The sequence below is a fragment of the Gavia stellata genome, chromosome 27 (assembly GCF_030936135.1).
Source record: "Gavia stellata isolate bGavSte3 chromosome 27, bGavSte3.hap2, whole genome shotgun sequence".
NCBI lineage: Eukaryota > Metazoa > Chordata > Aves > Gaviiformes > Gaviidae > Gavia > Gavia stellata.
Window position 1 is genome coordinate 7,088,966 of NC_082620.1, and position 18,233 is coordinate 7,107,198.

Consider the following 18,233-nt stretch of genomic DNA (forward strand, 5'->3'; position numbering starts at 1 on the left):
ACACATACAATTTACTTAAAATATTAAAAAAAGTTGTTTGCCCAGGCTGACAAGATGCGGTGTCAGCACAGATTTGGGGGCAGCGGGGGGAATAAGTTTCCACTCTAGAAGACTTAATGCCACCAACATCCCAGTTTGCTGCATGTGAAGAAATGAAATCCTTCACACTGTTAAACAATTAAAAATGTATTTTAATTCTACAAATTTACACGGAAAAAACCAAAAGAAAACAAACCCAATGAAAAAAACTAAAAATAAACCAGAAACTGTTCCAGGATTGTACTTCAAGTTTTCCTTTGTCAAATTTTGTAATGATCCTTGGCTTTTCAGGTTAATTCCAGTCCTTTAATGGAATGCAGCAGTTAGTTATACTCCACACCCAGCCAAGAGCCTTTGAATCTGTGATGACATTTGACTTTTTCCCTGTGAAAAACATCTAGTCTCCCTGATGTGAAGAACAGAACTGGGGCACTCAGAAATCCACTCACATGAAAGGTTCTCTTTTTTTTCTTTTTTTCCCCTTTCATGCTGAGTTCAAAACTTGAGGCTGAAACCAGGTCCTGCAGCCGATGCTCCTTGATTTGTGGTGGTCAGATGAAAACCTGTGTCTTTCAGATCATCATCACCCTGTGAAAACCAATCACAATTCATTTATCAGTAAGTGTCTGTGCAGATGTATTAACCTCTCCCCCACAAAAATCTAAACAACAACAAAAATAAATCAAAGTATCTTTAGGAGATGAGAAACAAATGTTCGATTTAGTGGCATCATAGCTAAGGTCAATGCAGAGTGTTATTCATCATCTTTAAACATGGCCATTTCAAAAGTTATCTTTTCTAAAGGCATCTCAAGTGTATTCCTAGTTTGTGTACCTACTTTTGACTGCATATATGAAAGATGAAAAAAATTTGTGAACACTGTATAAATAAGCATAAACTACACTTACTTGGCATCTGATGAAACACACTATGTATACCCTCCATGTCAATTTTTATACCCTCAAAAGTCAAGGCTGAAAAATTTTTAGGCTACTTCATCTGTGAAATTGGGCACAGTAACTGTACAGTGCCATTTCATCTGTGCTGAGACATGGAAATAGTAGTAAGTTGATATAATTAAGGCACCTGAGACTGTAACACGCCATACTTATAAGGGCATCTTTTTCAGCCAGCTTTTTTTCAAAATGGGCAGCACAATCCCCACAGACAGGGAGAACACTAGCCTTGCCCTTTTTTGAATTATTCTCCAAATGCTGGAAAAAGGAGACTGTTTCTATCCACAAGATATTCATAACTTACCAGGCTTGCGATATTTTTAAAAAATAAATTTGCAGTTTTGAAAGCTTAGTTGAAAGTGTAAAACAATGTACGCTTTCGAAAGAAAAATTGTTCTGCGTTGTGATAAAACCAGGCGTCGTTTCTTTCTCAGATTATGTACTGAAATTATGATTCTGTGAATACAACAGTAATAGGACCTGCCCTTTGAAAAGGAACAGAGGGAAAGCTGGATATAGAGTCTTTTTCATGCAAGTACAGGTGAGTCTCAGGATACCAAACCCCAGAAGGCTAACAAAATGCAGTCCAGATGAACTTTTCCAAAAAAATCGGGATTTGGACATGTCCGACGACATCAGAAATCTGTGTCAGTTGCCTCGATCTGATATGCTTACCAGTTGACTATATCCAAGGCCTCCCTCAGGTGGTCGTGGGCTAGTGCCACGTTTTACCCTTTGTTGTTCACTTTTTGCTGGCCAGGTGGGAAACATGGAGGGGTCAATAGGAAGGGGAGTCTCTCGGAAATACTCGTGCTTCAAACCATCTTCGGCAGTAATTCTTCTGGCTGGGTAGTATGTCAAAAAGCTGAGAAGAATTTAGGAAGACAATGAAATAGGGAAGAAGAGAGACAGAGGAACAAAAAGAAGACAAATTTTAGCCCCAAAATTATAAATTCTTCAGAAATGCGATTTAGAATGTTCTGATTTTTAGCAAAGAATACTATTGATGGGTATGATTGCTGACTTATGGGCGAACTAACATAGCTAGCTGATTTTAAAAGCATGCTTCCTACATGAACCTATAATTAACGGAATTGCAGCTGAAACTATGTATCAAAAGTGGCTTTTGTAGGGATCTGTTTAGAGAGGTATAAATCATTCTGAGACTCCTCAGAACCTATGAGTAGTCAGATATAGCTCAAAAGGGATCCAGAGTGGTTCGGTTAAAATATTTTACAACGCTGCTTTGCATTTTAGAGAAGATAACTGAGATTATATTGATACACCACAAAATATTGTAATACAGTGTAACTTAACTGTACAGCTTGTAGTTGATTATTTTAAACCTTCTGCAATACAGAAACATGTTTTACTGTACTATTCATCCCAGTATTTGGCTCTGACTATGTAAATGCTTATATATCCAAGATTTGTACACATAATGAGTTCCACTGACTATGTGCACTTACTCCTGTCTTTCTGCAAGTTCCAGACCTACATAAAGACTATAGTGTTGTCATTCTTACCCAAAATAATGAAGGCATAGCCCTGTCGTAACCAAAGCAATTAAGAAGTAGATGACACTGATGTGATATCCATCTTTATTACGACAAGTAGTGCTTGGGCCTTCTGAAAGCTTATCTAACTTCCAATAAATTATTCACAATTCCTTAAAAAAAACTGGAGCAGCATAATTCTTAAAAATGGGAAAGACTGGAAATCCCCCCTATTTAAAAAAAAAGTGTTTTTAATAGAGACAAGTTCTAAGTAAGATCTGAAACTCAGTCATTTCCACTACTTCATGTAATGAAATTTAAAGGGAATATTAAAGGGAATATACTCTGTCAAGCCAGTCAACCTTTTAAAGAAAAATGAATTGGAATGCCATCAGAAAGCACCAGTAGAGTTAGTTAAAAGGACTGCCAAAACATCAGATGTGACAGAACTCATGAACTTTGAAAATCTAGGAAGAAACCAAGATTGCCATTTTGCTAATTCTTTAATAGGATCTCTAGAATGTACTGCTTTTTTCCCCTTTTTTCAACTGTAATTTAATTGTTTTAACAAGATCCATCAGCAGACTGCATGATAGGTGACTTCACCACATAATTAAACGTGACATGAATGAGCTAAAACTACTACTAAAACATTTTTCTATTCTTCTAGGATACAGGTGTGCAAGAATAATCTTGGACTAAGGTTTAACAGCTGTTAACAGCATGGTACGCTGAATAAAGCTGTTGCAAGGAATGTCACAGACAAACTTCAAATGCATCAGCATGTTCTGACAAGGTTAAAAGCACTGAAATACCATGCTTCACTACAAGTCATTTTCCACCACTATCACAGCACGTGAACACATTTTCCCAAGGATACCCTAGAAGCTAGCACTTACTTGTTCATCAGATCAAACCCCTGATCAGAGAGGAGTGCTCCAAATCTCTTGCGTAGATTGTTATAGGGATATTCTGTGAATGTCATCTTCTTTACTGCTGGCAGCTCATTGTAACCAGGCCAGATTTTTTCACTTGGAGTACCCAGATCCTGTAAATGAAAGTATCTCCTTAATAAACTCATTCTAGAGTGCAACCCTTCTGCTTATTCTTTATGTAGCTATAGGAGCTGGTAAGCGTCCAGAGAAAACCGACAAAACACAAATCATGATCTTAGCCTTTTACAAGCATTGTAAAACAAGCATCAGAGTCATGAGCCTTTTATTAGGCTGAATCTATGTCAAAGAGCAACAAGCAGTTTTAATTTCTTACTACTCTAATGTACCTGCCTCTAAAAGCAGTCAGTTAGAATGCAAAGTTGTTAAAAACATTACCTTAAAAACTTTGTTAATCTGGTCAATTTCTGACTTCCCTGGAAACAGTGGCTTCTGCGTTAACAGCTCTCCAAATATACACCCTACTGACCACATGTCTATCGCCGTTGAATATTCCTGAAAAGAAAGAATATATTATACCTTACAAAATCAGTACGATACTTTCACTGAGTTGTTTGGGGTTTTTTTGTTGTTGTTGTTTTGGTTTGGGGTTTTATTTATTTGTTTGGGTTTGGTTTGTTTTTTTAAAGATTCTGCCACTCTGAACAGGAACACATACAATCATGCCAATACCCAAGGCACAAGTCTCAACTCTATTTAAAAAGTTAAAATTAACTGTGAATTACAAGATGAGTAATACCCATATACACAAATATTTCAGGATTAAACATGAAAGTCTCCATGATGTGGCCTTTCTTTTTCACTCACAAACAGAGCATCTCAACTAGCAAACCATTCTAACTTGCATGCTCTTTCACAAGATCCTTAGCCCTTATTCTGCCACAACAGCAGTCTCTGGGTATGGGCACGAAACCTGGTCTCCATGGTACACCTCTTCTCTTAAACATAGCCATTTCTCCTACTACAAAAACATCTTTGAAAGATAGCTTAGGACTTCTTCCACTTCTGCACCCATTTTTTTTGGTGGTAGTGCAGTACTTTTTTCTGGCATGGTTCTTCTCACTGAAGTCCTACAGAACCCTACTGATTTCATCCACATTTCAGTTATGAAACAGGTAATCAGTAAGGAACATCGCCAGAATGTTGCCAGTACCTTGTTCTGCTCTCAGATGTCAGAAATTTTAGATGAAGTTAAAAAACATTAAAACCCAGCTGCCTAAGATGACAGTGACAGATTGCATCAATCCACGAGAAGTCCAGCAGCACTACCACATCAGCATTCTAAAGGAGAAAAACTCCATCTGTCACCCACCCACCTTCTGTCTGTGGAAGATGAAACCTTTTTAGCTGTGTTGTTAGAAAAGTAATACTGAAGATTTAGAACTTCCACCTCTAAGTCAATATAAAGAATCAAGCATACCCACACTTTGTTCATAAATTATAAAATAAAGTTAGTCTGAAGAGTCATTCCTCTAGCAGCCAGAGGAACAAGGAGAAACATACCTTGGCTCCAAGCAACAACTCCGGAGCCCTGTACCAAAGCGTCACAACCACTGGCGTGTAAGGCTTCAGTGGAGACCCATATTCTCGAGCTAGTCCAAAATCGCCAACCTAAATGAAAATTGGATATCAGCAATATTTCCACCATTGACCATACCATTTACTGACAGTGCCAGTGTGTGTTGGCAATGTTGGCTATTGCATGGCTTCCAGCCTTCAAAAATAGCCACACAGAATACGCTGTTTCTCATGAGCCTGCCTTGTCTTTTTCCACTGAAGGGAAAAAACATTTTTCCCTTCCTGAGGCCAAGTAAGAGCTCCTGTTATTGATCACCTTGACAGAAAGCTTATATGGCAGGGGGAAACAAAACCAAACAACAATAGATGCTGACTTCAACTTTGTAAGCAAGAAAAAAATTCAAAGTCCAGTTGTCCTGAGAAAGGGAAAGGCTTAACAACAGTAACAGCTGTAAGATATAAATAATGGCAATATACAATTGGCATCTAAACTTTAGAAGTAAAAATTGAAATGTTATGTCCTGATCCTATTAGTACTGCTCTTCTCTTAGATTTTTGTAAGAAGCCAGTGAAAGAACAGATAGATTTTTAAAGCATGCAACTTTTTTTAAAGACTTTTTCTTTGTAAAGAGAATCTTCATCTTCACAAGTAACTACAGTTCAGCACTGCTACAGTGCTTTATATTCTTTATTAAGCCTGACAATCTCTCAAGTTGAAAGAGCAATCCCAGTTCAAACACTGTGATGCCGATATAGAAAAAGTAAATGACACTGTCACACATTTAGTATGCTGCATCACCAGGAAGAGAACACTGTTCAGAGTTCGAATCACACTATAAAGAATTCAGTATTCACTAGACCATGCTTATTAGTCACATCCTAGCATAAATCTTACGGTTGTGGCAACGCAGTCTCTTTAATAGTAAAGTCCACTCTTTCGCAACTGTGTGTTTTACAAGCCACACCTCGTGTAACGCAAAACATTCTATCCAGCTCTTGACGTAGCTATAACACAGTGCAATTCTGCAATACAAGCTTTTTCATAAGTGTGGTATATTTTATGTAATTCTTACTTTTAAAATGCCTGAATGACTGAGCAACAGGTTGGAAGTTTTCAAGTCTCGGTGAAGTATCCAGTTGTCATGAAGATGTTTGACTCCTCGCAGTAACTGAATCATCAAGGTTTTCACTTCACCTGAAATGACAAAGAGGAAGCCAAATACATTTAAGAGAAAAAAAATCTATCTTTAATTTTTTTTGTTTGGAGAACAGGGAAGGGGGTAGGGGGAAGAAAGGGATGTCAAGTTAAAAGCATAGTATAGACTGCACCATAAAAATATGTCACAGAACAAGAGCAGTTATATCCAAAGAGCTGCCAATAACGCAAGATTAACTTGGATAGCTGGAATGCATCCAAATAATGCTCAGAAATTAATGCCTCTCAAAAACAGTGGAAGCAGCCAAAATTAAAACCCAGTGTCCTTTTCCAGTTTAGCACAGGGGAAACTCCCTCAGTTTCACATCTGAACCTCCACTTCACCCTAAGCATGCAAACTGGATTCATCAGCCAAATAGCACTATGAATATCAGCACTCCCAGCCTATGATCCTATCTTAACTTGTATCAGTAAAATCAGACTGAACAAAGAAAAAGCAATGAAGTCTCTGTTCCAAAGAACACTCATGGGACATTCCAAGGCAATACACGTCACCATACAAAGCTAGTTCTCTGATGCCAGTACAGCCCAAAGACACTGAGATTTGTGTTGGCCAGTTTTCCAGTTTTGAGAATTACAGGAGACTATGGCAAACAGTACCTGGTAGAAATGGTTGCTTCATTGTTTCCATCAGACTCTTGAGATCGTGTTCTACATAGTTCATTACAATATAGATTTTATCCATATTACTACCTACAACGATTTCCTAAAACACAGAAACAAATGATCAAAACAAGCACACAGTATTTAAAAAGCATGAAAAAAACGAATTTTAGAAATTTACTGGCAAGAGGATAAATGGAGCCTGCCATAGGTAAAATCCATAGAACATATATTTTTTGATGAAAAAACAAAACCAGCTCATTTTTGCAAAACATCAGATTACGTAGAGACAAGTAATGCCTGTATAGTTTTATGGGCAGCATACAACTGTTTACAGAAACAAGCTCTGCTATGAATGCTAACATTTTTATAATGCATTTTAAAAGCCAAGAGGCAGTATTTCAAGAACAAAAATACTTTTGAAATAGAAGATTGTGGCCTTACTCTGACAGTGACAATATTTAGATGTTGTGCTTTCAGAATAGTATTTATTTCTCTCAGAGAAGTAATGGGAAAGCCTTCCTTTTCCTTTTCCATTTTCAGTCGCTTCAGAGCCACAATTTCATCTGCAAAGAAAACAGAGTTATTAACTGCAGACTTCCCATCACATAGCTAATAAAATACATGTTAAGAGGTTCCCCCCAGTTCTCTGTCACTAATTTAATTTATTTGAATGAAAACCGTTACTTGAGACATTCTGTTGAACCAAGAAGCAGTCAGTCCCACGTTAGCAAAGTAAAAACAAAAAAACCCATCACCAACAACAAAAGATTGCCAAGTTTAAAGAATAAAATCCAAAACAACAATCCAAAAGCTGCATCATGGATTTTAGTGTATGCCAATATAACTCACCTGGAAAGAAACTAAAGCAAAAGTATATTTAACTCTAAACCCCTCACCATAGTTAGGAAGATAAGACAGCAGACAGAAATGCCTCAAATGTAGTTTACCTCTGTTTAAAGACCCAACTTGAAACTAAGGTGCTACTCAAAACATTACTGAAGTGAATTATTTAAATACATCTGGTTTTTGCATGATACTGTGGAGAATAATCGTTATGTCAGTCTTGGAGCGGGCCTCAAGACAGAGAAGGAAAAGAAAAACAAGCTCATGGTAGTTGTCCAGTAAACAAGTGAACTCAGAGAAACCACGATGCCAGCTGTATACTTCCACTCCCCAAAGGAGATCAAATGGTCATATTATTCTAAAATAAACAGAGGAACCAAGACATCCAGAATTTAGACCTGTCAACAAAATCACAGCTTGTCAGTTGGAACCTGAGAATAACCCTAATTTCGGTCTAGGTCTGCTTTGGAACATAGTGCTTTTCACAAGCTCTCTTCACCATCTGCCAACTCTATTTAAAACTGCAGATACTTAATTTACTGTGCTACAGTTCCCCTTGAAAATGACCAGCTTGCTAAAAAGTAACGTATCACTAGTGATGGCAGTACTACAGGGAAACCAAGGCCAGAGCCAGAAGAACAGACCGTATCTTGGTGTGCATTATCTTTTTCCAGGAAAAAAAGAAGTGCTGCACTAATACCACTATTTTTGTTAAACTGTCAAAGCAAATGTTTCTTTCACTTGAGGAATCACCATGGAAGAGGAACATACAAATGACCTGATGGTTGGCTCTTGCCCCATTCATAGGAAATGCAATAATTTCTTCAAGACGCTTGCCATTACAAACCAGGTAAGTAAAGAGTTTGAGTTTTAAAAATATAAATCCACTTGTATACCCAAGAAGTGGTTTTTTGAAAGGGAGCTTAAAAAGACTGAAATTTCTTTCTACAACAAAATACTGCAGTAGATACTCACTGGACACCAACCGCCGCTTTATGAATTCTCTGATGGGTAGCTGTACTTACAGTGACGCCTGGTGGAACGCTTACATCAAATTTTGAAAACTTCCAACCCGGTAACTACAGCAGATCTCAAGCCAGAAAGAACTGCCTTTCGAGCCAGAAACTGAAATTGTGTTAATTGTTCTACACCATCCTTGCTAATGCAGAGATTACTTCTGAACTCAAAGAGCTGCAAGTGAAGCCCTTATGTCAAAGTCCACATCCTATTAAAAAGCATAAATTACTCTTGATAAAGAAGAAAGTATTTTAGACGGGTTTTGTTCATCAATGAAAAACGCAGAACCGTAATTTGCATACAACTGCAGCCCTAAATACCATGAAGATAATAACTGGAGACCACTTATACTAACCAGTCTTCTTGTCTTTTGCTCTGTACACTACACCGTATGTTCCTTCTTCAATTCTGTTCAAACACTGAAATTCCTCCACGCTACGACATCCCTGTAAAAACAGACAACGTTTACTCCTCCAGCATCTGGGGGAGGGTTTTGCTTGGTTTTTTTAAGAAGATGTAAGATAAACTTCCGCAACTTCACAGGAATAGTTAAAATTTACCAAGAGAATTCAACAATATGGCTACGCCATGTGAGAAAGGTATCTTTGGGGTTTATTTTTACTTGAATCTCTAAAGGAATCCTGACAGCGTCTGTGTTTTAGTACATTAACTAAATTATTTCATTAATTCATTCACTTTTGCACAGAATAAACTGAAATTTCTGCCACAATGGCAAAGGTGGCAACTCAGCACCTAAGACTGATAACTTTCACATAGTGCAATTAATAAAAAAATATGCTTTCTCTTCGTATTTTTACACTTTGCTGTTGGCTACAAAAAGAATAACGACCCATCAGTTTCTATTCACATTAATGGAACTCTTCTCTCACAAGTATCTATTTTCAGATAGCAATACCAAGATATCAAAGTATCAAACGTATTATTACATTCTTTGCTGTATCTAAAAGAGCCATCTCATTTTTGCTCCATGCACATGTTTTCCTTGTCAAAAAACCACAGCAGTATTTCACACAGAAACGTGTAATTCGTGATGTTGAGTCAGCAAGGCATATTCTGCCCATAAACTATCTCACGCACAAATATGTGTTTATGATGTTAAGAAAGTGGCTAGGGAAATCCATTTGCCTATGACATTCTCAAGCATCTTTTAAGTGATCCTCTACCTGAAGTGCAGGAAGATACTTAGGAAGCTCTTGTTTCAGTTCAATGGGGGAGGAAGCTGGTGAGTCGGGAATATAGTCTCCTTCGGTCATTGCGTTGGAATGAGGGCTACCCTCCCCTACTTCCTCCTCTTCTACTTCGCTTCCTGCTGAATCTCGGTCAAACCTCGACTCTGTAACTTTAAAAGTCAGAATCAGTCTTGGAAAGAGGGAGCCGTCTGGAACAATAAAGTTCAGCTTTAGACAAATAAGGGTAGCGAAACACCGAATCACTATACATGAGATAGGTGTGCAACTTCTGCAACTTAAGTTCTGTAACAATAAAAATCAACGAGAAGCCTAATTTCTCCTCTTTGCAGAGATGATGCTTTCAAGAACTCGTTTACAGTCATGCACATCCAATTTCCAGCATTGAATACAGCATGTCAGAAAAATAAATCTTAAAGCTAACAGAAGGAGAGAAAACTGACCCAGTATATCTCATTCTGATTGCAGAGCTTTTTTGATGAGAGGACAGCACAAAAGACCCAAAATGAAAAAGGAAACATTAGCTGATTCAGCTAGGATCTGATTTCCTCTAAACATAGACCTTGGAACAGATTTCAAGGAATTTCTGATTCTGACATGAGAATGGCCCCAAAATGCCAACTATACGATGCTTTAGAATGATGGCAAAACTGCAAGAAGAAATAAATTTAAAATATTTTTAAATATTTGTAGAAATAGATTTATTTGGCTGCAATAATTCAGCCAAACACTTCTTTAAATATTCAGTATTTGCATTGTACCAACTGGGATGTGGTTTCCATTCTCCCGTTCCTCCTCGTCACTCATTTCTTCCTCGCTCACCTCTTCTGCAAAACAGAATCAAGTGCAACTGAATAAATGCAACACTTCTGTAGTTCCTTGTAAGGCAGATCACTATTGAAACGCTTTTCTAACCCGCCAGGCCTTCTTCACTATCTGGTTGGTGACCTCATACTTCTGTTTCACTTGGAAAGCAAATGCTTCCCCCAACTCAACAGAACTGCACCTTTCAGCTTCCAACAGGGACTACAATGCATACCAATTATCTGGGAATTTGGGGATGGGGGCAGGTGAATAAATTAAGTCAGGAAACTTATGAATATTTGCTTACTAACTGTAATTGATTTCAAAGAAAAATACTCAGCCATCAGAGCATGCTTTCGTGCCTTCTCTTTACTAATTAATGACAAGAATGGCTGTAAGTAGACTTTTTTACTAAACCGTTTTTTATTATGTTCATTTATTTGTACTGGCATGAAAAAAGGATCCGAAATTTGCAACTGAAAATAATTAAAAATGACAGAGACATTTGTATTTCACCACCCCCCCAAATAAGTGCAGAATTGTTCTCTACAGCACATTTGTTACGTTATTACGTTGTTACAAAATTACTTGAACTGTTAGCCTTACACCATTCAGGAAGACAAAAACGTCTTTCAGTTTTCGAATCTGGCTTCTTAGACGAATAATTGGTATTACCTCTATATAAAAGGATAGAATATGACTTGTACTTGTTTTTTTTCTTTTTAGTTATCTTGACCTGTGAGGTCTCAGCCTATCCTAGACTAAGAGAAAAGGAAAATGTTCAAATAAAACAATACAGAATGACAAACAAAGAATCACAACACACGATTCTAGGACCTGCTTTATCTTACTCACCAGCTGACTGCTCAGACACTTCCTCAGAATTGCTTCCCGTCTCTTCCTCCTCCTCCTCTTCCTCTCCCTCTTCCTCAGAACCTTCACTGCTAGACTCTTCCTCCTCTTCTTCTGAGCCTGATCCAGATTCTGTTCAGGAATAATCAAACACATAACTAAGTAGGCACACACTCTAACAACAGTGTTTCCTCAACAGACAACTGTACAATTAATTACATCTACTAAATTGCATTTAATCACCTGATGAAGACTCTGCTGAGCTGGTTTTTCTCTCACTGTCACTGATGTCTTGCAAGTCTGAAAGAGGATCTCTCTCTTCTGGTTTCTCTTCTTTTACTGTTGAGACCATAAAAGTTAAAAACAGGGTGCTGACTGACTGTCACTTCTACTTACAAGACTCTGAATACTCCAGTAACTGCTTTACTTTCTCTGGCCATTAAATGGGTGCTGAACGTTCTGTATTGGAAATACAGAACACTATTCACACTCTGCTCAAAAGACAAACAGCTTTTCTGAATTGCAGTGGCGCAGGATCAACAGCCAAAAATGTGGAATATTGACCTTTTGTTTTTTAAATATGACATACGCCCAAGCCCCTCCAAGTGTAATTATAAAATAAAAAAGTAATAACATGGTAACAAGTATCACCACAACACAGTCTCACTAATGTGTGTACATACAGTGCTTACTATCAGTGCTTACTATTCTAATGCAGTCCCTCTGGACCACCACGAAATAGCACGTGCGAATAACTGTTGATCGATTAGACAGTAGCTTCAAAGGACTTACTGCCTGCCTCCACCTGGAATTTCAGCTGATTATATTCTGCAGTCAGCTTACTTGAAATAGTTACACTTATTTTTACAGCTACACACATTAACAAAGCAGACACAGAGCATTTCTTCTTTACCCAAAGATGCTTTTATGTCAATTGTGCAAGTTCTCTGCTCACAGTTAGGACCTTCTAGGCATGGGAAGGACCATTTTCTGGCTTAGAAAACACATTTCACCATCTAACCAGAACACTGCCTTAAGCATTTATTTTCTTCTACAAGATGAGAATATCAGTGATGCTTAAACTATATTGATCCCTGTAAGGTAACTTTTTAAGGTAGCTTAGTTCCTAACAACAAATCCAACTGGAGCTAGCATAATCAATCCCTTTTTAATCTGCAAGGGAATTAAACTACAAAATTTTAAAAATTCAGTCAGCTGCTTCTTTCATCACTGAATGAAGTAACTCGGAACCTTTTAAAATTACTACTCCTACTACTAAAAAGGAAAGATTCATTTGTCACTTGCACCATTACCTACAAAACCAGCATGGCTTTAGAAAACAGTACATATGTACATATGCATTAATATTCCAGAGTTATGCCACCATGGCTGAAGTGGACAATACTGTCAATAGAGTACCAGGGATATACGTTTACTACTAAAAATTAAACACTACTCCAGAACAGCTCCTCCTAGCCCCCAGGCAAAGACATTATAAAGTGGCAAATGCTACCTGGTTTCCTGCTATCTCCTTGCTCAAGCTTGTCTCTTTGCTGTCGTAATGGGCTGCGACTCCAGGGTCTCATTTTTACTTTGTCTCCATATTCTTCCCTCACTGTTCTATGGTGTGCAGAAACTAGCAAAAACAAAACCGGAAGAAATTGTTACATCTCCCTGCCCTAATTAGAATGCTTCTGTCTGCCACAACCACCTACTTTGCATACTTTTCATTTTTCCTTACAAACTAAAGGGTAGCGGGAAGGAGTGGAAGTAGAACCTAACTATATCTAGGAGAATAAAGGACTATGATTTACCTCATGCACAACAAAATACGGATTTGTACTACTTAGAGAAAGGTGCTGCCACACTTAGGAAACAGAAGCAAGGTGCCTTATATACTACACAGTAAATGCCCTGAAACTAAGGCATTAATGCCAGAGAGAGAAGTGGACGGACCAGGAAGATACATAAAAGAATAAAACCAGCTAACGGTTAGAAGGAGCTGACAGAACATTTAGAGCAATAAAAAAAATGAAAATGAAAGGCTAGATAGATTGAACAGTACCAGTGTAAATACCAAGCACAAAAAGAAGCTGTTTGCTATGAGCTGAACTAGAAAGAATAGCAATAAATATGGCTTCTTCTGCGACTCTTGAACAACCTTTGTCACTTGATCACAGGAACGGGCTCCCATTTTTACCTCTGAAAGCTGGGACAAACAGAGATCCTTCAACCACAAATGATCTGAACTTAGATTGCAAGTATCTGATATGCTGTGCAAAGTGAGGGTTCATGTGTAAAAGTTAATTTAAATTGCTCAGTTATCAGATCTTCCTCACTTGACTCCCACTACAGCCTTTTTCATGGTTGGAGTACTTACATGATCTCTCTCCCTCCCTTTGCAATTTACTTCCCCAAATCCTTAAAACACTTAATTTTGAGACTTCAATCTCTATCAAATTGGGTTAGACTCAGCCAAAGAGTTCAGAAGTGACTGGGATCATGACGGATACACACACACGCAGAGAGACAATGTCAATTACATAAATTTTGTTTCTATAGGAAACCAGACTAACAGAGAGAGGCAAAGAAAGACTGACTAACCAATATGCCCTGATATTTAAGGCATATGACATTGTTTTATTTCCCCATGTAGAACTTAGTAGATTCCATCCCCCTCCCATATAGAAGCCTCCCCATGCCCCCCCCCTTTTTTTTTTTTTTTAATTCTGGCATTGATGTAAGTAAAAAAGCTTTCTGTACCTCCATTCTACCACTGTATCAGCAGATAGTAAGCCCAAACAACATTTATACGGGGGTAGTTACCTTCTCTTCTGGCTTCCCGTTCCTTACGTCTTTCTTCAGCTCGCCTTTCTCGTTCTTTTTGCTCTCTTTGTTCTTTTTGCTGCTCTCTGATTTTTCTCTCTCGTTCTCGCTCAAGTTGCTCCAGACGATCTCTAGAAAAGAATTTTTTTTTGTTACATTGCAGTTCACTACAAATTAGTAGTGAGTTCTATTTCACTTTATGAAATAAAGGAAAACTATTTTTCTGTAATAAACTACAGGGCCACTCAATTTCATTAGCAACAATACCACTGATTGCATATCAGTCAAAAACAGATGTGGCTTTTCAGCTGATCCTTTACAAACAATGTTTCAAAGACAAAGACCATGTGCTCTCAAACACATGAGCTTCTGCACCCTTATCAGATTTAAACAGAAATTAAGCAAGTTCAGTTAATAAATCCCCTGATACTATGCAAAACTGGTTTGCACTTCTTTTTTCATTATAGTAAAACACTGGCAATGAATTCACCTAGAAGTATCTGTTGTAATCAAGTCACTTACAAAGGTAACTGCAGTCAAAAATACATTTTCATTAGACAACACAGTCACAGGAACATGGGACTGGCAGCAGACCTTACAAGTTTCTGCTCTGAATTTTTTTGTCAATGAAACAATGAAAGGTTAGAGACAGATTTAGAGGAGGAAGCTGTTCATCTCTTTGTTGGTTTGTCACAGGGGAGGGAGGGATGGATGTACCTCTCCCTCCTGGAATGCTCCCTTGCCATTTCTCTCCGTTTCTGTCTTTCCCATTCACGACGGGCTTTATCCTGCTCTTCTCTATGTCTCTTCCTACGCTCATGTTCCCGTTCTTTCTCTTTCACTCTGGCATGTTTCCCTAAACAAACAAAAATGAATTTTGGAGTGTTACTATTCAAAATATTTAGTGCTCCTATTTTTAAAAGGCAAAACTAGAAAGGATGAAACTTCTGGTAACCTATTTTCATGTTCTCTGTTATTTTCTTAATGGAAAAATCCTGATCTGAAAAGGGTGTTGGAAAGTTAAAAGATTACAAGATCTTGCACAAATGCTTGCATTAAAAACAGAAAAAGGCTGTTAGTAACAGGAAAACAACATGAATGTTTCTAGAAAGGGTATTTTTTCCTTTATAGTCAGGTACAAAGATCACAGCTCAGCCCACTCATCACTCAGTGAAGCCAGAAAGAAGCTTAACACACTTCAAAGAGTAAAAGTAGACTCTATGTCCCTGTCCCAAAGTGATTACTGTCCTCTCGAACACATATATACCCCTGTCATTCCCATCAGTGCATTAAACATAACCAAAGAAATAATACAAGTTTCAATTCCTTTGTCTTATCCACCTAACATGTCTTCTTTAGTTTGTAGTTATTGTTATTTACTTTCTACATTGAGCCTGTTCGGCTTCACCTTGGAAACTACCAGAAATGTTATCCAAATGTAGGAATAACAACCTTCTGCTGAATGACTACGATGTCTACGTTTCTCTTTCCTCTTCTCATCTTTTCTGTGATGGGTTTTTTCTTTCCGTGACATTTGCTGTGGTGGTTTTATAGCCAAGGAATCATCTTCTTCTCCTCTAAAGTAAAAGACAAATTAATAAACTCAAGAAGATTACATGTACTGTCAAACAGACTGCATGTTATTTCCTCTTTTCTCCATTTTGAAAATAATGCATTTTTTCCTTTTTTATTAATTCATATTAAAGTTCATTTCCATAATACCCCTGAACCATGACATTAATAGTGCCTTACAGAAAATCGTAGTCACATAGATGAGAAGTCAAGCTATTATTGAATGCGCACTTTTAATACAGAAGCAAACTGAGGATTAATTAAGCACTGAAGAGAATTTAGCAGGCCTGCTTTAACTGCGTCTTGAGTGAAATATTTATTACTAGGTAGTGGCCAAAATTGGACTGCAATACTCTGCTATGCCTTAATCAGTACTTCAAAATGATACCCTGGCACGTTCTACGAACAGGAGGCAAGATGGCACATCTGCATGCTAAAGTTGTTAAACTTTTGCCCTTCAGATATTTTTAAACCCTCTTCTCAGTACTTCTAAGGTTAATTTCAGCAACTCTTCCTAAGATAACAAGGATATTCTCTTATTCTTACCTGTCTTCCATAGAGTCTTCCCTCCTGTAAGGTGAATTTCTGATTGTTATTTCCATGCGATGATCTCTCAACTCCCCCTCTTCAAGAGAATCCCGCTTTGAATCCCTATCATCTGACTGTGACAGAAACGTGAGAAAGGGCAAAACAAAAATGCAATTAATTTTTATGTCACAAAATGAGGAAATTTAAATAATGCTCAACTCTTCCATTCCTGGCTCAAAAGTCATCCTTAGCTGGTCACACCAGTAAAGTATATTAACTTATGAAGCACAGATTTCATAGTTGTAAGCAGCCACATGCAGTTTGATTGCAATTATAACTGAACATCCGTAAATTCCATATAATTAGACAAAATTAAGCAATGATTAAGGAGGACTGCATTAAGTATTATGGGTTTTTTCCAAAAGAATGTTATTTTGTCCATAATTGTATAAAAACAAATAGTAACATAAAAATTATTCCAGAAAAATTATTTAAACCCATTCTTCTATAAAAATCTTTGCAAGGTTTTTCCCTGAACCGCAACGTCCAGTTAATCACATCAACTTCTTTACCTTTTCCAACCAACAGCTATGAAGCAAAGCACAGTACACAACGTGAGACCAATGAGATCTTAGCACAGCATCGTATTTTTGTCAAGCTTTGGCATTAGAGATCACACGAGACAGGCATAAGAGCACAGAGGAATTCCGCGGAGAGGGCAAGAAGCCTTGTTCTCATCACAAAATGAGGATACAGGCACTGAAGCTCCTCAGGTTTCATTAGAAATGCTTGTATAACAAAGGGTAGCTTACATTTTTCATACGTTTTATCTCTGCCTTCTCTTCTTGCTCCTTCCTTCGTTTTTTTTCCTGAAGAATTTCATCTAAGGTTTTCACTTTCCAAGAATCCTTTTCATCACCCATTTGAGTTTAAAAAAAACCTCTGAAAAAGAACACATTAATGAAACCTACACAAACCACACAGTCCAACACAGCTATGTCTATTTTATGCTGACTTTTTACATGCAGACACTTAATACACCATCTTCAAGTAAAGCCAAGTTGGACTCGACATGCTGAAGCAGAAAAGCCCGTTTTAAACCCAGAAGCACACACAGTCCTTGCTACGAACTGGGGGACCTGTTCGAGTGAAAGGCAAACACCGCCGGCCACCGCGGCCTGGCGGCTCACCGCTGAGGACGACGCCGAGGCGGCTGCACGCACCCGCCGATCGCGGCCTCCTGCCCCGCCACCGCTCGCTCCCGGCCGACAGACCCAGCTGAGCCCCGTCCAGGAGCACACCCCAGGGCCGGAGCCCGCCCGGACCAGCGGCCGTGGGGGCAGAAGGCAGCCTCGCGGCTCGCACCCGGCGCGGCCCCCAACGCCCGTCTTCGCCTCAGAGAGCGGTTTCACCTCGGGCCCCACCTCCCGTTCAGCCCCGCGCCGCGGCCGGGACGACACCGGTGCGGCGCAGGGACCGGCCGGGCCCCCGCCCGCCGCCCCCCGTTGGAGCCGGGCCCACTCACCGCCGCCGCTACCGGAGACTGGGACGAGCCGCGCGGGGCACAGACGCCACTTCCGCCCGCCGGAGCAGGCTGATGACGTGCCGCGCACGCGCGCTGGCGCAGGCGCGCGGAGGGAGGGCCCCGGGAAGGGCCGGGGGCGGCGGGCGCTGCTCCGGTCCGGCGGGGAGAGGGCCGAAACGCGCTGATGAATTGTCAAAGCGTCTGTCTCCTACGAGGCATCAGCCTTGGGGCCGGCAGGAGGATAATTAGTTAATTAGGGGCCAGGCCCTGCCTA

The 18,233-nt window shown here is 39.1% G+C and overlaps 1 protein-coding gene across 5 annotated transcripts; it reads right to left on the bottom strand.

Annotated features, from left to right (window-relative positions):
• Nucleotides 1-103: 103 nt before the first annotated feature.
• Nucleotides 104-17,987, bottom strand: LOC104255273 (cyclin-dependent kinase 11B). Of its 5 annotated transcripts, XM_059829902.1 has the most exons (22): nucleotides 17,960-17,987; nucleotides 17,247-17,376; nucleotides 16,453-16,568; nucleotides 15,787-15,911; nucleotides 15,052-15,190; nucleotides 14,934-14,942; nucleotides 14,853-14,864; nucleotides 14,335-14,465; nucleotides 13,022-13,144; nucleotides 11,752-11,847; nucleotides 11,512-11,640; nucleotides 10,614-10,679; nucleotides 9,829-10,004; nucleotides 9,000-9,090; nucleotides 7,226-7,347; nucleotides 6,779-6,884; nucleotides 6,036-6,157; nucleotides 4,948-5,055; nucleotides 3,823-3,939; nucleotides 3,391-3,539; nucleotides 1,671-1,860; nucleotides 104-627 (listed from the first exon to the last, which is right to left on the bottom strand). In XM_059829902.1, the coding sequence occupies exons 2-22, from the start codon at nucleotides 17,355-17,357 to the stop codon at nucleotides 535-537; spliced, it is 2,331 nt and encodes a 776-aa protein (XP_059685885.1). In that variant the 5' UTR covers nucleotides 17,358-17,376; nucleotides 17,960-17,987; the 3' UTR covers nucleotides 104-534. The 5 variants fall into 5 exon arrangements, with proteins under 5 accessions (XP_059685885.1, XP_059685884.1, XP_059685883.1 ...); XM_059829901.1 differs by lacking the exons at nucleotides 14,853-14,864; nucleotides 14,934-14,942 and having other exon boundaries at nucleotides 9,829-9,998; XM_059829900.1 differs by lacking the exons at nucleotides 14,853-14,864; nucleotides 14,934-14,942.
• Nucleotides 17,988-18,233: the final 246 nt, after the last annotated feature.

Coding starts and splice junctions, on each gene's coding strand:
- LOC104255273 (XM_059829902.1), bottom strand. CDS start 17,357: ATGGGTGATGAAAAGGATTCTTGGAAAGTGAAAACCTTAGATGAAATT. Junction 15,912..16,452: donor GAAGACTCTATGGAAGACAG/GTAAGAATAAGA, acceptor CTTTTACTTTAG/AGGAGAAGAAGATGATTCCT. Junction 11,641..11,751: donor CTCAGCAGAGTCTTCATCAG/GTGATTAAATGC, acceptor ATTCCTGAACAG/AATCTGGATCAGGCTCAGAA.